Below are 20,786 nucleotides of genomic sequence, written 5' to 3'. Positions count from 1 at the left end.
GACCTCACTAACTTGCTGAGACTGGCTTTGAACTTGCAATCCTCCTGCCTCCGCTGAGGCAAGTTGCTGGGATTGCAGGTGTACATTACCACACCCAACAAAAATGGATGGATTTAGAATGTCTCAAATTCTTGTGTCAATTAGAATATCTTTTTTCTTTCTAAATCTGTTGATATGAGATATATTTTTATTTCTTTCAATCTTCCTTTGCACTCCTAGTTTAAACATTACCTTGTCATGTATGTTATCCTGTTGATAGCTAGCAAGTTTGAATTTATTTGTGTCTTGTTAAGGATTTTTGTGTCTGTTCTTTGGGAATATTTGTCTGTAGGTTTTTTTTTAATGTTTATTTTTTAGTTTTAGGTGGACACAATATTTTATTTTTAGTGGTGCTGAGGATCCAACCCAGTGCCTCATGCATGCCAAGTGAGTGCGCTACCACTTGAGCCACATCCCGAGCCTACTGACTATAGTTTTTGTGTAGTGATTTTGGTTTTGGCATCAGGGTGAGGCCTTGTATAGTTATCTGGGTAGTTTCCTCTTCCTTTTCTAGTGGAGTTTATAGAATTGGTACTACAGGATGACTATTCTTTATCCAAATTGAGGGACAAGCAGTGTTCAAATTTTGGATTTTTTTTAATTTAGAATTTTTGCATATGTGTAATGACGTATGTTTACTATAGGACCCACACCTAAACTGGAAATTAATTTGCTTCATATATACCATATACTTATAGCTTGAAGTAATTGTATACAAATTTTAAATAATTTTTTTTTACATGAAACAAAGTTTCACATGAGGTTAGATGTGGAGTTTTCTACTTGTTCCAGTAATCAAAAAGGTTTAAATTTTGGAGTATTTTGGATTAGGGATTCCAACTCATATTTCTTTCTTAGATATTTCATAGAATTCAACAGTGAAGCCTCTAGACTTTTATAAGTGGAAAGTTTTAAAAAACGTATTCAGCTTTTTACATAGATAAAGGAATATTCTAGTTCTTTTTTTTTTTTTTTTTTGGTCCTGGGAATTGAACTCATGGCCTTTTGCATATGAGGCAAGCACTCTACCAACTGAATTATATCCCCAGCCCTCTAGTTATTTCTTATTGAGTGGGCTTTGGTAGCTTGTGTGTTACAAGGAAATATGTCCATTTTATCTAAATTACCAAATTTTTGGTATAAAGTTATTCACAAAATTTCCTATTATCCTTTTAATATCATTAAGCTCTGTAGTGATGTCTCTTCTTTCATTAAAGTATTGTGTTTGATATTGTCTCTAATTTTCTTTTGTAAATCATTAGTCCACCTGTTAACTCAGTTAATTCTATTGACCTCATAAAAACAGCTTTTGATTTCTGTATTATTTCTTGTTTGTTTTCTATTTGATTCACATGTACTTTTACTTTCCTCTGCTTACTTTGGATTTAATATTCTCTCTAGCGCTGCCCTTGACCTCACCTTCCTCCCCTTCCTCTCTCTTTAGTTTCATAAGGTTGAACGTTGGGTAATTGATTGGAGATTTTTCCCCCTAATCTATGCAGTTAATTCTACATTTTCCTTTTATGCTCTGTCTGAGTTGAACAAGAATTTTGATATATTGCATTTTCATATATGTTAGATTTAAGGTATTTTTTAATATCCCTTGTTATTTTTTAACCCTTTATTCATGGATAATTTAGAAGCATATGCCTTTATTTCTAAATATTTGGGAAAGATATATTTCCATTTATGTTTTTATTATTGATTACTTCATTAATTTTATTTTTTATAGTGATATATGATTTCACATATGACTTTAGTCATTTTCAATTTGTTCTATGGCCCAGAATATGGCCTGTCTTGATGAGTGTTCAGCATATATTTGAAAAGGATGTTCATCCGTTTGTGAACATTCTGAAGATGTTATTTAGCTTACATTGATTGATAGTGCTTTTCAGGTCTTTTATATACTTACTGATTTGGGGATGCAAAGGAGTACTTTTCTATTAGTTACTAAAAGAGGAGTCTTAAAGTGTGCATCTATTATTATGGACTTCTTATTTCACCTTTTCTTTATATTAAGTTTACCTTGGTATTAGGGGCATGTGCATTTAGGATTGTTAATGTCTTTTGGCCAATTGACTATTACTATGAAAATTTCCTCTTAGCCTCCGATTATTGTCTTAGTCTTAAAATCTGCCATGCCTGACATTGGTATGGTCTTTTCAGTTCTTTAAAAATTGTATGTACTCTCTTTCTGTCTTTTTTCTATTAACTTATCTATCTATCCATCTATCTATACCAATGACAGAATCTGCCTAGGTCTTGCTTTTATCTAATCTTTGCCAGAGTTTTGATCATTTTTATGAGGTTGATTTTACATCTATCATCTATCATGTTACTGTTTGTGTTTTTCACATTGCTTTTATTTTTATTTTTTTCCTGTTTATAAAATAATAAATTATTGGTTACATTTTCTCTTCATTAGTATATATTCATTATAAAAATATGTTAGTGATTGCTCTAGAATTTATAATGTGTATCTTTTTAAAAAAAATTTACATTTTGATTTTAGGTGGACACAATATCTTTATTTTATTTTTATGTGGTGCTAAGGATTGAACTCAGTGCCTCATGCATGCTAGGCAAGTGCCCTACCTCTGAGCCACGACCCCAGTCCCTATAATGTGTGTCTTTAACACATTCCTTCCTTTTAACCTTTCTGCTGTAATTGTCATATGTTTTATTGGGACCTATTATAAATCTCATAATATATTGTTATTATTTTTGCTTTCTAGCCTTTTTTTTAAAATTTTTTATTGTGGGTTGTTCAAAACATTACAAATTTCTTGACATATCATATTCCACACTTTGATTCAAGTGGGTTATGAACTCCCACCTTCACCCCATACACAGATTGCAGAATCACATCAGTTACACATCCATTGATTTACAAATTGCCATACTAGTGTCTGTTGTGCTCCGCTGCCTTTCCCATCCTCCACCCTCCCCCTAGCCTTTTGTTTTTTAAAGAAATTTAAACATTTAAAAAAGTGTCTTTTACATTTACCTTCATCTTTATTATATGTAGCATTCTTCATTTCCTTGTATAGATTCAGATTTCCATTTGTGTCATATTTGTTATACTTTTAAGAACTTCCTTTATCATTTCTTTTTTTAAAATATTTTTTTAGTTGTACATAGACACAATATCTTTCTTTCTTTATTTTTATGTGGTACTGAGGATCAAACCCAGTGCCTTACACATGCAAGGCAACTGCTCGACCCCTGAGTTACAGCCCCAGTCCTCTATCACTTCTTGTACACATTGGATGGCAGTGAATTGTCTTGGCACTTTTCCATCTAAAAAAAGGATTGATTTCATCTTATTATTGAAGTATATTTTGACTGGCAATTGAATGTTGGATTGACTCCTTTTTCTCCCCCAGGACTTTAAAGATGTTGTTCCATAATGGTTTGGCATGCATATTTTCTACCATGCTGCTGCTGATGTCATTTTTGTTCTTATTATTTTCTTTTCTTTTTTTCCTTGCTCTGGGTCATATGGCTTTTGTTATCTCTGCCCTAAATGGCAGTGTTTCTTTTCCTGGGACTATGAGTAAGAGCTGCCTCTGTCCCAGGCCTGAACAGCTATGGCTCATTACTTTGTGGAAGTTCAGGCACAAACAGCTGTATTTCTGCTTCTCCCCCAGAGGCATGAGATTTTTTTTCTCTTGAATAGGATACCATTCTTTTTTAGTGACTTATTTTCAGTGTGTGTTCTGGTATATGTTGTAGGGCAGTACATTTAACACATGTGAGTAACTTACAAATTTATATATATATATATATATATATATATATATATATATATATATACACACACACACACAAATATATATATATATGGCATATGTTGAACAGTTTTACTGGTCAGAGTATATACTTAGAACAGTTTGGAGGCCACTGCTTTAGAGGGCATGAACTAAAAACTCTAGATTCAAAGTAGAAGTTGTCACTTGTTTTTTGATTTGATGAAGACACCATTCAGATAGTTCATGAGTAACTTAATTTATACATGGAGAATGTTTTATAGTGTATGTTTTGGGTTTTTAAAATAAATTTATTTTTATTTATTGATTTTTAATTTTTATTTTTTTGTCCTGGGGATTGAACTCAGAGGTGCTATACCACTGAGCCACATCTTCAGCCTTTTATATTTTTTATTTTGAGACAGGGTCTTAATAAGTTGGTTAGGGCCTCATGGAGTTGGTTAGGGCCCCTGTAAGTTGCTGAAGCTGATCTTGAACTCACCACCCTCCTGCCTCAGTCTCCTGAGTCCCTGGGATTATAGTTGTGTGCCACTGTACCCAGCTTTTTTTTTTTTTTAATTTTTAAAGAGGTATTTATTAGAACAATGAAAGAGAAATTTTATTTTTAAAAAATTTTTTAATTTGTTCTAATTAGTTCTTCATGACAGTGTAATGTATTTTGACACATCATATATTAATGGAGTATAACTTCTCATTCTTCTAGTTGTGCATGACGTAGAGTTACGCTGGCCATGTAATCATATATGCACATAGGGTGATAGTGTCTGATTCATTCTACTACAACTCATACCCCCATACCCCCTCCCTTCCTTTCACTCCCCTCTTTCGAATCCAAAATACATCTGTTCTTCCCTCATGCCTCCACTTCCTCGTTGTGAATTATCATCCATATATCAGAGAAAACATTCAGCCTTTGATACTTTGGGATTGGCTTATTTTGCTTAACAGGATATTCTCTAACTCCATCCATTTACCTGCAAATACCATAATTTTATTTTCTTTTATTGCTGAGTAATATTCCATTGTGTATACATACACAATTTCTTTATCCATTCATCTGTTGAAGGGCACCTAGTTTGGTTCCATTGTTTAGCCACTGTGAATTGAACTTCTATGAACATGGATGTGGCTGCATCACTGTAGTATGCTGATTTTAAGTCCTTTGGGTTATAAACCAAGGAGGGGGATAGCTGGGTCAAATGGTGGTTCCTTTCCAAGTTTTCTGAGGACTCTCCATACTGCTTTCTAGAGTGGATGCACCAATATGCAGTCCCATCAGCAAAAGGTACGAGTGTACCTTTTCCCCTACATCCTCGCCAACATTTATTGTTACTTGTATTCTTGATGATTGCCATTCTGACTAGAGTGAGATGGAATCTCAGTGTAGTTTTGGTTTACAGATAAATTTTATCTCTTACAATTGTTTCTGAACATTTTTTAAAAAAATTATTTTGGGCTAATACATTGAAACATAAGAATTGCATATATTAGTGGGGTACCATTCTTTTCTTTTTTAAATTTATTTTTTAGTTGTAGTTGGACACAATACCTTTATTCATTTATTTATTTTTATGTGGTGCTGAGGGTCAAACCCATGGCCCCGCACATGCTAGGCAAGCACTCTACCGCTGAGCCACAGCCCCTGTCCCACTATTATTTTCAAATAATTATTATATATTAACAATAATTATTAATTAGATAATGTCAACATCTAATTTCATATTAATGAGATATTAATAACTGATATTTTAAGCACATGTGTACTTAAAAAGTGAGGCAGTCTTTATATACCCTTTTTTATTTTAAACTCCCTTTTAAAATTAAAAATGAAAAATCCTTTTTTTTTTTTTAGGACTGTCAGGATATGGGAAGTTGAAAATCCAAGGAAGCAAAAAAGTGTGTTTAAACCACGGACAATGCAGGGTAAAAAAGTTATTCCTACTACGTGCACATATAGTAGAGATGGAAACCTCATAGCAGCTGCCTGCCAGAATGGAAGCATACAGATCTGGGATCGCAATTTAACTGTAAGTCAAGGACATTTAAACCTTCTTTCTGTAGATGACAACTACCTTAGAAAGACAAACATCATGTTAAAATATTATGAAGGTCAATTTCCTGAGTTTAGACCTAATTTAAACTTCAGAGTTAGTCAAACATTGGAACTTCTGCAGTAAACAGCATTTCAGCAAATGTTCCAGTTCAGTATTTTCCAGTGTGTATTAGATTCCAATTTTAAAATTATACTCTTTTGGTATAAAATTTGAAAAAAACAGTGCAATTCATTATATAACGTCTCAATGTATTTGATTTTGAAAGTCAATGAACAGTTTTACAGTAATATAAAACAAGTCTTAAGTAGAAAACTAGAAAATACCCTTTCAAATACCACTAAAAAGTCCAACATTATCCATCATTTTTACAGTTATTTCAGTAGAAATTTAAATAATATTTTGTTTTAAATTTCCGTGTGATTCCATTTTAGCAGGTTTCAGGTTTTCCCTATACAGTTTTAGGTTCTTGCTAGAATATTTTGGAATTCAAAGGAATTTTAAGATCCATAGATCCTTTGATAACCAATAACCTGTATAAAGGGCTTTGTGGTATGTATAGATGGAAAAATGAAAATATTTGAAAAGTAAATTGAGTCTAGATTACAAAATTAAGATAAAATTCTACATAAATTTTATAACACAGTTTAGATTCTTTGATTCAATAGAAAGATCTGGTCAATTATTAGTTCAATAAATATTTATTGACTGGGTAGTACTATATGCCAGTCACTGTCCTTTATACTGAGAGTCTTTATCAAAAATTCCTGCCCTTGTGGAGTTTACATTCTAGTTAAAAAAAAAATAGAAATTTTATTCTGTTCAGTTTTATCCTTCGAACACTTGCATTTTGAATGGGACTCCAGGAAACAAAGTTGTCTTTTTATGCAGTTAAAGTAATTTGTGTTGGAATAAGGTAAAAAGTAATGATTAGAGGGAAAAATTCATGCTGATAATGCTGGAAATATCTGTGGCATTTTCTGTGTCAGATCTTTTATTTCTGTTTTCATCCTCACTGTAAACCCCATAAAGCTTCATAACAGCACAGAGATTTTAAAAGTCCTTTGAATTGTAAACTGAGTTCTAACCAGGCAGTAAATTTATAGTTACTGGCTTTCATCGTCTCTGGGAGCAGTTGATTTAAACATAGAAATTCTAAAACATACAGTTTTCTCCATGTAGCTTTAGTAGTAGTATGTTTGACATAGTGCATATATGTGTGTCTTCTCTTAGAACCCTTATATTTTGATAATGTTGAGCACAGGTTTTAGAAATTGATTGGCCTTGTATAATGAGTATCTCCTATTTCCAGTTTTGTGTAAGACAAAGCAATACAAATGCCAGTTTCCAAAAAAATATATCCTAAGTCATTCTACTAATCACAATCTTCTTTTCTGTTAGAATTCAGTAACACATGAATGTATAGGTTATTGTCCCATACCCCATTTGTTGTATTTTATTTCTATTTTACATTTGCATATTAATGTGTATCAATTGTAAAGAAATCAAACTGAGAAGTAAAATCTTGCCAGCAGGAAATCTGACTTGATTTAAAAACAGATTTGTTCTGAATTGTTATTTCAGCAATTAAAAAAAAAATCTATGTGTAAACCCTGAAGCTGAAGAAAGACAGCACAATAGCAGCAGCTTTTCCACACAGGAGCCAAAGGGTAGCATGGTAGATAATGGTTAATACACATTTTGTATTGATTAAGTAAAACTGTTGTAATTGACACATTTAATCATAGAATTCTCATTTGACCAACTTGAATTTTAACACAGTAAATGAAATGTATTCCTTTAGAAGTGAACTATATATTAATGATATCTAGCTAGCCACATTTGACTATTTAATTTTTCATTAGTTAAAATAAAGTACAATTAAAACATCAGTTTCTCCTTCACAATGACCACTTTTCAAGTGCCTTAGAGCCTTGGGAGACTTATGACTGCTTATTAACACAGGTATAAAACATTCCTGTCATAGTTCTGTTGGACATTGCTGCTCGAGAGGAATGGTGGTTCTCCCAAGGTCCCTTTTATTCTTATGATGATGGCCTGCCTTTAGGTTTGAGAAGGCCTCTTATGAGGTGCTTCTGTTGTTCTGCACTGACTCCTTGGTTCCCCACTTCCCTCCTCCTCAGTGTAATATTGAGTCAAGCAGAGGCCAATATCTGGTGGGAATAAGGGAGGAAGAGGCAGAATATAGGAGGTGACATTGGAGAGGTGATAGGACTCAACCTGACTCATGGCCTTTGCACGTTGTTGAACCATTTAGCCCTCAGCTTTCTTCTTACAGATAGTCACCTGACTTTTCTTTTACCTCTTTCACCTCTTTGCTCCTCAGCAAGGCCTTCCCTGACCATACCTTATTTAAAATTGCAACCTTCTCCCCACCAGAGGACTCTCTGTGCCTCTTTTTTTTTTTTTTTTTTTTGTAGTGTTGATCGCCCACCATCTAACATATGCTGAATTACATATTCCACCTTTTTATTGGCTGATTCCCTCCGGTATGAAATTTGCTCCATAAGGAAAATGATTGTTTTTGCTCCTTGGTGTATCCGCTGAGCAAAGAACAATGCCTTATTCACAGATGACCTTCCTACTTGTTGACGAGTGAATTCATTCTAAAAAAAGCATCATAATATGAGATGGTCAGTTTCTTTAAGAAGATGTTAAAAAATAATAGCATAAAAATTATCCTAGTTTTGTGAAAATTGTGAGATACAGATATGTGTATATTTGTATACTTGGCTGGGAGAGAAGATGAGACACATTGGTGTAAATTTCGATATATTTTTAATGATATATAAATATATAATATATATGTTCTATATATTTGACTGATTTTGGATTACAGGTGAATTTTTAAAAATGATTCTTGTATCTTAAGTATAATTTTCGAGTTTTAAAATAATTCAGCATATATAGTTTTATGAATACCTGATGACGTCTTTATTTTGTATAAAATACCTATCAAATTTATTCATTTTTTCCCCTTTTTATGGGTTCTTTTTACTTATCATAACATTAGGATTCATTTGGACATAATTATAAAAGCATAGAATATAATTTGTTCTAATTCAGTCCCTAGTATTTCCCCTTTCCCCTCCCGCCTCCCTCCTCTATTCCCCTCCCCCTACTCTACTGATCTCTATGCTATTTACTTATAGTTTTTTTAAATAGCATCTTGTGGATGTATATGATGGTGAGATTGATTGTGGTATGTTTATATGTGTACATAGGAAAGTTAGGACAGATTCATTTCACTGTTCCTTTCTCCTGTCCCTCCTTCCTCCTGTTCAATCCTCTTCATCTACTCCACTGATCTTCTGTTTTTTTATGCACCCCCTCCTACCATTTTGGATTGCCTTTTGCATATCAAAAAAAACATTCAACCTTTGACTTTTGGGGACTCGCTTATTTTACTTAGCTTTGTTCTGTCTTTTCTACCAACTCAAGTAAACTAATTAATGCCAGATTCTCATAGTATTTGTTAATTCCTTTTTTTTTTGTTTGTTTGTTAATGCCTCCTATGTGTTTTTATGGATTGCATTTGCTGTTTCTTTTTTTGAATTTTGGGCATTCTTATGAAGATGTTATAATCACTGAAAATAAAACTATATTTACTTTTATACACATACAGTTAGTATGTGTACTAAGACTATTAGTAAAAAAAGGGAAAATTTTATGAAAAAGGGCTATTAATATTTCTTTGTATTTCTCTTTTATATCAAGTAGAAAAATCAATCTTCCCTTAAATGGAGTGTTAACCTGTTGGTGTTAAAAAGGTGTTAATGTTTTTGGGGATTTAAAAAAGAATAATATAGCATATAATGTTGAATCCTTGATTCCAGTGTTATTTTGTGATAAATTTGTAATCTCTTATAAAAATTTGCAAGTCAGATAATTTTGATATGGAAAAATTTTTTACTGTTATTTATCATTTATTACTAACTACAAATATAAAGATATGTGAAGAACCCATGTTCATTAAAAATTATATTTGACCAAAGGCCAAATATTTTCTTTGATATGTGGATGCTGATCTACTATGTGGGTCAGGGCATGAGAAGAACAGAGGAACTTTGGATTGGGCAGAGGGGAGTAAGGGGAGGGGAAGGAGTATAGGGGTGGGGAAGATGGTGGAATGAGTCGGACATTATTACTCTGTGTACATGTACAACTGCATGAATGGCTCTGCATCGTGTACAACCAGAGAAATGAAAAGTTGTGCTCCATGTGTGTACCATGAGTCAAAATGCATTCTGCTATCATGTAGAACTAATTAGAAGAAATAATTAAAAAATTATACTTGAGAGTATATACATTAAAAATAATTGCTTTCAATTATTTTAAAAATAATTGAAAAATTGATTTTTAAATTGATTTACATAACCATATTAGCCCTGTAAATAATGTATGGAGAACTCATTGACATCAAATTATACTATGGTATCTGAGTATCCTCTATCTTCCTGAGAGTGGTATTTTCTAAGGGCTTTCATGAGTTAAACATGACCTCCAGAGGCTAAGAGTGTGTTTGTAGCTCAAGGTAATATCTTCCTTCTTTTCACAAAGACTGATCACTTAGTAATAATTCACAACTTCTACTCCATAGTATGTGTTCAAGTTAGAGTAGCATAATATTGACTATAAAGTAGGAAAGTAGTAGTAAGTTGTAGTGGGAAAACTATGTTTTATCTAAAAATTTTTAAAATACTAAGTGATTTAAAAAATGTTGACAAAAGCCTATTTCATAACACACTAATATATTATAAATGACACAAGACATATACTTATAGTATACATTTCTTTGGACTGTCAGTCCATCCTGAGTTTCCTAAGCTCTCCATATTATATATATCTTTTTGTATTTATGAAATGAGGACATGATCCCCACCTTGTCAAGTTATTGTGAAGATCATTTTAGATAATATATTTGAGATACAGGCCTCTAAGTTCTTGGTAACAGTGGGTCTTCCTTCTTTTTCTTTTTACAATTCTCACAGAATTTTGAAGTTAGAACTTAGGATACTGTTTAACCCTGGCTGTGAAAGACTTATGGAATCTGAGTTTGACAGGCTACTTGGTGACTAAAGGTGTGGTTTAAGAAAATAAGACTGTAGGTATCTGCTTCAACCAGTCATTCACTGTATGAAAATACAGCCATAATCAATTAATTGGGATGCTGTGGACCAAATTTTTAGTTATGCTTGAATTAATACGTCAATTAGAATTATGTTTTGTAAATATTCAAGAGGAAACATTTGACATAGAAATTGTTTCATAGTGTTTTTGTCATGCATGTTTTTCTGTGATTACTTTTCAAAAAGTTATGTCATTGACTCAAAACACAAATAGTCATCAAAATTTTGCAAAATTACTTGCAAGCTCTGAACTTTAATTCTAATCTATTAATTATTTTAATGAAAAGAATAAATTTTTAAAATAATATCCTTATACTGTGTTATGTACTGTTAGAAGCAACATCTAATACTGGCTTTTAAAAAATTAAAAGTTTTTTTTTAAATATGGATGATTTTTATCCTTGTTCTTTGCTTTACTGAAAGTCTTTGAACTTAAAGACTTCCTATAAAATGTGGCAATTTTACCACATTCATTAAACTTTAATCCCTCCTGAAACTCCACTAAAATGGCAAGGAAAACATATTTTAAAGCATAAACCCACATGGACAAAGAGAATTAGCAACAGCAGAAAAAAGAGGTCAAGGGGTTGGGGTTGTAGTCAGTTGGTAGAGTGTTTGCCTTGCATATGTGAGGCACTAGATTCAATCCTCAGCACCACATAAAACCATAAAATAAAATAAAGGTATTGTCTGTCTACAGCTAAAAAAATTTTTTTTTAAAAAAAGGTCAAGATATATATGGAAGCTAGAAGCCAGATACATGAATGGTAACTGACTTTGGAGCTAACTAGAGAAAACAGAGATCTCAGTCATGGGGGAAGCCTGTGAGAGATTCATATAGAACTGTATTCCTTCCCCCTCTCTCTGTTGTTGTTGCTGTTATTATTATTGTTGTTGTTTTTTACTGAGGATTTACCATGGTTTAGGTAACACCTTACATGTAATATTTCACTTAATCCTTACAGTGGTCCTATGATGTAAATATTGCTACTGTCATTTACAGATGAGGGAATAGACACAAAGAGTTTGAGTTACCTACCCAATATTATTTAGTAAGTGGCATGACTGGCATTTAATCCTAGGAAGTATGATTCAGGAGCCTATGCCAGGAGTCAAAAAACTAAGGTTCATGCACAAAATGTAGCCCACTATTGTTTTTGTATCACTTGCCAGCTGAAAATGGAAATTGCATTTTTAAATGTTCATATTATTTTCCTAAGGCTGCTATAACAAATTATCACAAATTTAGTGATTTAAAATAATACAAATGAATTATTTTAAAGCTCTGCAGATGAGAAGTCTCACTGGGGTAAAATTAGGGTGTCAGCAGGGATGTGTTCCTTTTGGGATACACCAGAGGGATATACTCCCTTGTTCTTGCAACTACTAGAGGCCACCACTCCCTGTTCCTTTATTTATGGGCCCTTCCTCCATGTTAAAGGCCAGCAGCAGTGGGTTGATGGGTTGAGTCCTCTTCACATTGCAACACCTTGATCTTCTTTTCTGCTCCCCTTTGTCACTTTTAAAAGACTCTTATGATTATATTGAACATCCTTGGATAATCTCCCTATTTTACAGTCAACTGATGAGCAATGTTAATTCAATCTAAAACCTTATTTCTTCTTTGCCACATGAAGTAATATATTAATAGATTCCAGGATTAGCATGTGAAGATCTTTGGAGTCATTATTCTATTACAATGTTTTTTAAAATCAAAATAAGGAAAATATTTCATAAATTATATGTAATTCAAATTTCAGTGTTCATTAATAAATTTTATTAGAACAACCTCACTTGTTCTTTTTTATATTTATGTGGCTGCTTTTATACTACGGTAGCAGAATAGCAAATAGTTGCAACAGAGTGTAAGATCCTCAAAGTCTAAAATATTTACCATCTGGCCCTTAATAGAAAAAAATCATAATCCATGGCATAGTATTTCTAATCTGCTTTTCAGTGCCTTACTCTTAAATACTAATAGACAAACAAGTGTCATCAGACACTGTAACATGAAATACAGAGACTAAAATAAATGGATAAAGTAACTCAGTGAAGTGGGGGAGAATGTGGGAAAATAAAGAAATTCTCCAGGGAAAAATCCCCACCTATAATTAATAGTCTCAGAAAAAAATAAAGAGTAGTATAACCAAGAAGCCAGAGCAGAATACTATTATAAATGTGAAAATTTAGAAATAAAGAAAGAGCTCTTGGAAAACAAATAAATGATAGCAGGGAAGGAAAACACATAGGAATATTGAAATATCCTAAAATGTAGATATAAATAAAGTGAAGGAGATATCCTATAAAGTAAAATAAAAGACAGTAAGAGAGAGATTTAAATGGTCAGTGCAGGGGCCAGTACTTGGAACGTTCTTGAAAGAAAATATGTAGGGAAGGGAAAATAGAATTAGGTAAGAAATAGCTATCAAAACTGTCTCAGAACTTAAATAACATGACTCTTCAGATGGGAAGGATTCATCTGGAAAGTATGAAATAGACTCACATCAAGCCTTGCATCATAATTCAGAATACCAGGGATATAGAAAAGATCCCTCAAACTCACAGAGATAATAAAATAGGAAACATGTAACAGAAGAATAATGGGGCCATGTAATTTAGGGTGTTGGTAATACAGTTGCTCAAGTGTAATACCAGGGACCTAGCTACTAGGGAGGGTAGCGAAGAACAGGAGGGGCTGACAGATGGAAAGTAGAGAGATTACATCATTAATTCCACAGAAGTTACTAAGCGCCTTCTCTGGTCCAAGTACTGTCCTAGGTGCTGGGATAACCGTTGAGGAAACAGAGACCCTATCCACTGCTTTCAAAGACCCTGAATTACTAGAAATTTGGTATTTTGTCCCTCATAAGGAGATATTGTCCAATCTATTTCAGTGTTTTTCAGAATAAAACAAGTCTTTTTCAGCAATTTGGCTTTTTTCAGTCCTTGTTCTCCTTATTAATGCCATTCTTCTTTGAAACAGCCTCTTTTCCTGCCAACTTCCCTCTTATTCTAAACTCAGGTCCCGTAGGCAGCCTTGTTCTACCTTTTTTATTTTTATGTGGTGCTGAGGATTGAACCTAGCGCCTCATACGTGCTAGGCAAGCGCTCTACCAATGAGCTACGACCCCAGCCCTGTTCTACCTTTTTTAAAAAAAATTCGAATTTGTTATATATGACAGCAGAATGCATTACAATTTGTATTATACATATAGAGCACAGTTTTTCATCTCTCTGGTTGTATGCTTGTTCTACCCTTTTGTTCTTAGAGTTCTCAGCTGCCTTTTCCACAGTTTAAGCTTGCTGTACCAAAACACCCTCCACATCTGTTTTAGAACCCACTCTTCGTTTTGATGTTTCTATTTTTCTTAATTATTTTCTATTTAGGCTTTGGAATATTTTCTACCTCCTGTAACCAGCAGCAGTCTTATAAATTCTGTTTTAGTGTCTATTAGATCTTCCTTTTGATTTCAGTCTTGCCTTCACTCTACCCTTTTCCCCATCTCTAACCTGTGTACTCGGATATCCTTCCCCTTCTCTGTCTGTCCCCCATGATATACCTAGCCCCAGTTTAGATCCTGTTAAATGTAGCACTTATGCTTTAATGCTTACCACATACCATAAAGTAGTATGAAGTTAACATTTCTTCAAACTTATTTATTCAGGCCTTTCAGTTATTCCTTATTTACTCTTTGAATATCTTCTATGACTTTGTACATAAGTTGAAAACTTTGATTTTTAACCAGGCTAGATTATACTGTTTCCTTATGAACATCCTCTAGTTTACTGGAGGATGTGTCACTTGATGCCTCTCCTGGTTTCCGGCTCTGCCTTACACGCCTCTCCTGTAGGCCCTCGACTGATGATGGAAGTCCCATTCCTTAAAGAAAGCCAGATCAGATTTCATGCCCTCCTTAGCATTTGAACAGTCATGGAATTACAGGTGTACAACATCATGTCTGGTAAACTGTACACATTAAATGGGTCATATTAAATTATACTTTAATAAAATTGAATGATCCATATTTTATTATTATGGATTATAATCTTTTCAAAACTGTACATACACAAACTTTTAAGTTCTCTTGCCACTGGAATATGGGATTTGATAATGTAAATAATCTTTTGCCAAAGTTGACTAATGACACAAACATTTATGTCACTGTTGGTAACTCTTTAGGACAAGAATTTTTTTTTCTCTTTATCTTTGGACTTGGTGTGCAAAACATATGTAGTAGTGACTTGATATGTATTTGTTGAATTAAAATTCAATGACTTAGTATACCTGTACAGTGTATATTTAAATTCAATAAAAAATTCTTATTTTTAGGATCTAATTTTGAAATATAGACCTTGCACAGTATATTTAAAAGGAAAAATTTATGCACACCCTGGATACACGATGTTAATATATAGAGGAAAAATGTAACTGATGAAACTATAGGAGAAAAATTATAGGCTTAGGGGGCTGGGGTTGTGGCTCAGTGGTAGAGTGCTCGCCCAGCATGTGTGGGCCACTAAGTTTGATCCTCAGTACCACATTAAATTAATAAATAGATAGATAGATAAATAAATAAATAAATAAAGGTATTGTGTGCAACTACAACTAAAAAAAAATTATAGGCTTATACACTAAATACTAATCAAAGTTGCTTGAGGGGGCTAGGGTTTTGGCTCAGTAGTAGAGTGCTTGCCTTCCATGTGTGAGGCACTGAGTTCGATTCTCAGCACCGCATATAAATAAATGAATAAAATAAAGGTCTATCAAAATTTAAAAAATATTTTTTAAAAAAAGTTTCTTCAAAGTTCAAGATGGCGGATTAGAGGAGAACTCATTACTGGTGTGACCCCGAGTTAGTAGACAGACGCTCCTCCTCATAAAAGCCCCACCCACAGATTTAAGCTTCATGGAGCCTGTGACAGGATTTCTAACAGCGGCTGGTCACAAATGCAGTCCAGATCCTGAGAAAAGTGGAGTCGCTCTGTGCACGGAACCTGAGCAGCTGAACAGCAGCCCCTGCAGCCATGCGGAATTGAGCGCTGCAGAGTTCTGGCAGTATAGAAAAGCAGAGTTTCAGATCCTGTGGAGATAGAGTGCGACTGAAGTTTGGACTTAGTGGAGAAACAGCCCAGTTCCCTCCACCTCACCGGACACCCTGGCGCGGACACAGGCGGTCACCATCTTGGAAAATCTACCTCATCAGCTTTGGGTGGATCTCACAGGCAAACGAGATTGGCGACAGATCAGGTGTGTGACCCCCAGACCCCCCTTCCACACAGCTGGGATAACTCAGAAACTTTCTCGCCAGCTCTCTGTGGACGTGAGTATCAGAGGGAATAAGTCAGAACAGGTTGCCAGTTTCCAACTCCCTTTCTCCACAGCTGTGATGTCTTGTTGACTACCCAACAAAGGAAGCATTCAGTGGATCACGAGCATGGGGCGGCCAGGGCACCGCACACCCAGAGTGAACCCAGAGCTATGGAGAAGAGTCCTAGTAATTGGGGCCTGGTGGGCAGGAGAAGTGAGGGGGAAGAGACCAGGAACAACCCAAAGACACTGGGATTGGAGAGGCACCTGGAAGGGGACGGAGAGGCGCCCCACACGGATTGCTTCCTACATCCTAAGGGCAGAGACTCAACCTGAAATGCACAACGCCACCAACTAGAGGAGATGAAAACAAAATTCTAAGAATGTATTTTTTTTTTCTTTCTTCTTCTTTTCTTTGTACTTTTCTTCCTCCTTCTCTTCCCATCCCAACCTCCCAAGAGTTACTACTTCTACTGCATATAATTTACCAAATGCAAATAGGTGAATATTTCTATGCTTCTGATAGCCCTCTCAAGTACTTAGCTACCCCAAAACACTCCTGTCTATTCTCCTATTAATAACTCCCTTCATTAGAGCTCTCCTCCAAAGTAGCTAAGCTATATTAACCCCCATATCCTCACATTTTCCCCTAAACATAAAGTCCTACGTGCAACCCTCAATTCTCTATACACCACCAGAATCTGTATGCGTTTTATGAAGCTAATGAATTTACTTTAAATTACAATTGAACCCAACATTTCTAGACATTGTCTCCCATCACAAAGGAGAGATCTCGGAGCTATACAGAAGCAAAACAAATTTATAGAAGAAAGCAGCACACAGCAGCCACACAGAGCTGGAAAGAAATGTGAGCATCATGAAAAAACAACAAAAAAAGGAACACAAACAATGCAGGACAACACAACAATAGAGGAGTTTGTAGCTACAGCAGAGAAAATGTCAGATAAAGATTTCAAGATATACATGCCTCAGATGATCTGGAGTCTCAATGAAGACCTTAGACAGCAAATGCAGACAATGAAAGATCACTTTGACAATGAATTACATAAACAAATCCAAGAAGCAAAAGATCGACTCTGCAGGGAGATAGAGGTTATACAAAAAAGTCAAACAGAAATCCTGGAAATGAAGGAAATTATAAACCAAATTAGAAACTCAAATGAGAGTATCACCAGCAGCGTAGATCAATTAGAAGTCAGAACATCAGACAACGAAGAAAAAATATAACATCTTGAAAATAGTCTAGTCAACTCAGAAGGGCTGATAAGAAACCATGAGCAGAACATCCAAGAGATCTGGGATAACATAAAAAGACCAAATTTAAGAGTTATTGGGATAGAGGAAGGTGTAGAGGTCCAAATCAAAGGAATGAGCAATCTGTTCAATGAAATAATTTTAGACAACTTTCCAGACATGAAGAATGAAATGGAAATACAAATCCTAGAAGCCTACAGGACGCTGAATGTACAAAACCACAAGAGAACCACACCAAGACACATTATAATGAAAATGTCCAACATACAGAACAAGGAGAGAATTTTAAAAGCCAAAAGAGAAAGGAGGCAGATTACATTTAGGGGTAAACCAATTAGGTTAACGACTGATTTTTTAACATAGACCCTGAAAGCTAGAAGATCCTGGAACAACATATTTCAAACGCTGAAAGATAATGGGTGCCAACCAAGAATCTTGTATCCAGCAAAATTAAGCTTCAGATTTGATGTTGAAATAAAAACCTTCCATGATAAACAAAAGTGAAAAGAATTCACAGCTAGAAAACAGGCACTGCATAACAGTCATTAATATATATGCCCCAAACAATGGTGCAGCTATGTTCATCAAATAAACTCTTCTCAAGTTCAAGAGACAAATAGACCACAACACAATATCATGGATGACTTTAACACACCTCTCTCCCCACTGGACAGATCTTCCAAACAAAAGTTGAATAAAGAAACTATAGAACTCAATAACACAATTAATAACTTAGACTTAATTGACATATACAGAATATATCAAGCAACATCAAGCGGATACACTTTTTTCTCAGCAGCACATGGATCCTTCTCAAAAATAGACTGCATATTATGCCATAGGGAAACTTTTAGCAAATATAAAGGAGTAGAGATATTACCATGCATTTTATCTGATCATAATGGAATGAAATTGGAAATCAATGATAAAATAAGGAAGAAAAATTCCTATATCACTTGGAGAATGAACAATATGCTACTGAATGAACAATGGGTTTCAAAAGACATCAAGGAGAAATTTTAAAAAATTCTTAGAGATAAATGAAAACATGGACACTCTGAAAGCAGTACTAAGAGGAAAATTCATTGCATGGAGTTCATTCCTTAAAAAAAAAAAAGAAAAGAAAAAGCCAACAAATAAATGATCTCACACTACATCTCAAAGCCCTAGTAAAAGAAGAGCAAATTAGCAGCAAATGCAGTACAAGGAAAGAAATAATTAAAATCAGAGCTGAAATCAATGAAATCATAATAAAAGAAACAATTGAAAAAAATTGACAAAACTAAAAGTTGGTTCTTTGAAAAAATAAATAAGATTGACAGACCCTTAGCCATGCTAATGAAGAGAAGAAGACAGAGAGAATCCATATTACTAGTATATGGGATGAAAAAGGCAATATCACAACGGACACTACAGAAATACAGAAGATAATTAGAAATTATTTTGAAACATTATACTCCAATAAAATAGAAGATAGTGAAGGCATAGATAAATTTCTTAAGTCATATATCTGTCCAGATTGAGTCAGGAGGATGTACACAACTTAAACAGACCAATATCAAGTGAGGAAATAGAAGAAGCCATCAAAAGATTACCAACCAAGAAAAGCCCAGGACCGTCCAGATATACAGCAGAGTTTTATAAGAACTTTAAATAAGAACTAATACCAATAATCTTCAATCTATTTCAGGAAATAGAAAAAGAGGGAGTACTTCCAAATTCATTCTACGAGGCCAACATCACCCTGTTTCCGAAACCAGACAAAGACAATTCAAAGAAAGAAAACTTCAGACCATTATCTCTAATGAGTATAGATGCAAAAATCCTCAATAAAATTCTGGCAAATCAGATACAAAAACTTATCAAAAAGATCGTGCACTATGATCAAGTGGGATTCATCCCCGGATGCAAGCCTGGTTCAATATACAGAAATCAATAAATGTAATTCACCACATCAGTAGACTTAAAGATAGGAATCATATGATCATCTCGATAGACGCAGAAAAAACATTTGACAAAATACAGCAGCCCTTTATGTTCAAAACACTAGAAAAACTAGGGATAACAAGAACTTACTTCAACATTGTAAAAGCTATCTGTGCTAAGCCTCAGGCCAGCATCATTCTAAATGGAGGAAAATTGAAGGCATTCCATCTAAAACCTGGAACAAGACAGGGATACCCTCTCTCACCACTTCTATTCAACATAGTTCTGGAAGTACTAGACAGAGCAATTAGATGAAAGAAATTAAAGGTATAACTATAGGAAAAGAAGAACTTAAAATAGCACTATTTGCTGCTGGTGATATGATCCTATACCTAGCAGACCCAAAAGGTTCTACCAAGAAACTTCTAGAACTAGTAAATGAATTCAGCAAAGTGGCAGGATATAAAATCAACACCCATAAATCAAAGGCATTCCTGTATATCAGTGACAAATCCACTGAAATGAAAATTAGGAAAACTACCCCATTCACAATATTCTAAAAAAAAAAAAATACTTGAGAATCAATTTAACAAAAGAGGTGAAAGATCTATACAATGAAAACTACAGAACCCTAAAGAGAGAAATAGAAGAAGACCTTAGAAGATGGAAAGATACACCTTGCTTATGGATAGGCAGAATTAATAGTATTAAAATGGCCATATTACCAAAAGCACTTTACAGATTCAATGCGATTCTGATAAAAATCCCAATGGCATTCCTCACAGAAATAGAAAAAGCAATTATGAAATTCATCTGGAAAAATAAAAGACCCAGAATAGCTAAAGCAATTCTAAGCAGGAAGAATGAAATAGGTGGTATCACTATACCAGATCTTAAACTATACTACAGAGCAATAGTAACAAAAACAGCATGGTACTGGCACCAAAACAGGCTGGTAGACAAATGGTACAGAATAGAGGACACAGAGACCAACCCACAAAGTTACAACTACCTTATATTAGACAAAGGTGCTAAAAGTATGCAATGGAGGAAGATAGCATCTTCAACAAATGGTGCTGGGAGAACTGGAAATCCATATGCAACAAAATGAAATTGAATCCCTTTCTCTCACCATGCACAAAAGTTAACTCAAAATGGATCAAGCATCTAGGAATCAAACCAGAGACTCTGCATCTAATAGAAGAAAAAGGTTTCCCTAATCTCCATCACGTGGAGTTAGGCCCCAAATTCCTTAATAAGACAC

At 34.3% G+C, this 20,786-nt stretch overlaps 1 protein-coding gene across 2 annotated transcripts in view; it reads left to right on the top strand.

Annotated features, from left to right (window-relative positions):
• The window catches only part of Wdr70 (WD repeat domain 70), a 307,105-nt gene that overhangs the window by 172,099 nt on the left and 114,220 nt on the right, over nt 1-20,786 (top strand). For both annotated transcript variants that reach the window (XM_046422290.2, XM_058572058.1), the window contains exon 10: nt 5,665-5,839. In XM_046422290.2, coding sequence (XP_046278246.1) covers nt 5,665-5,839 — 175 coding nt within the window. The remainder of the gene's footprint in view (nt 1-5,664; nt 5,840-20,786) is intronic.

Source organism: Marmota monax, unplaced genomic scaffold (assembly GCF_021218885.2).
Source record: "Marmota monax isolate L192 unplaced genomic scaffold, Marmota_monax_Labrador192_F-V1.1 WCK01_AAM20220418_F8-fsc00077, whole genome shotgun sequence".
Taxonomy (NCBI): domain Eukaryota; kingdom Metazoa; phylum Chordata; class Mammalia; order Rodentia; family Sciuridae; genus Marmota; species Marmota monax.
Note: the sequence above shows the minus strand (reverse complement) of the source record. Positions and strands in the feature narration are given on the sequence as shown.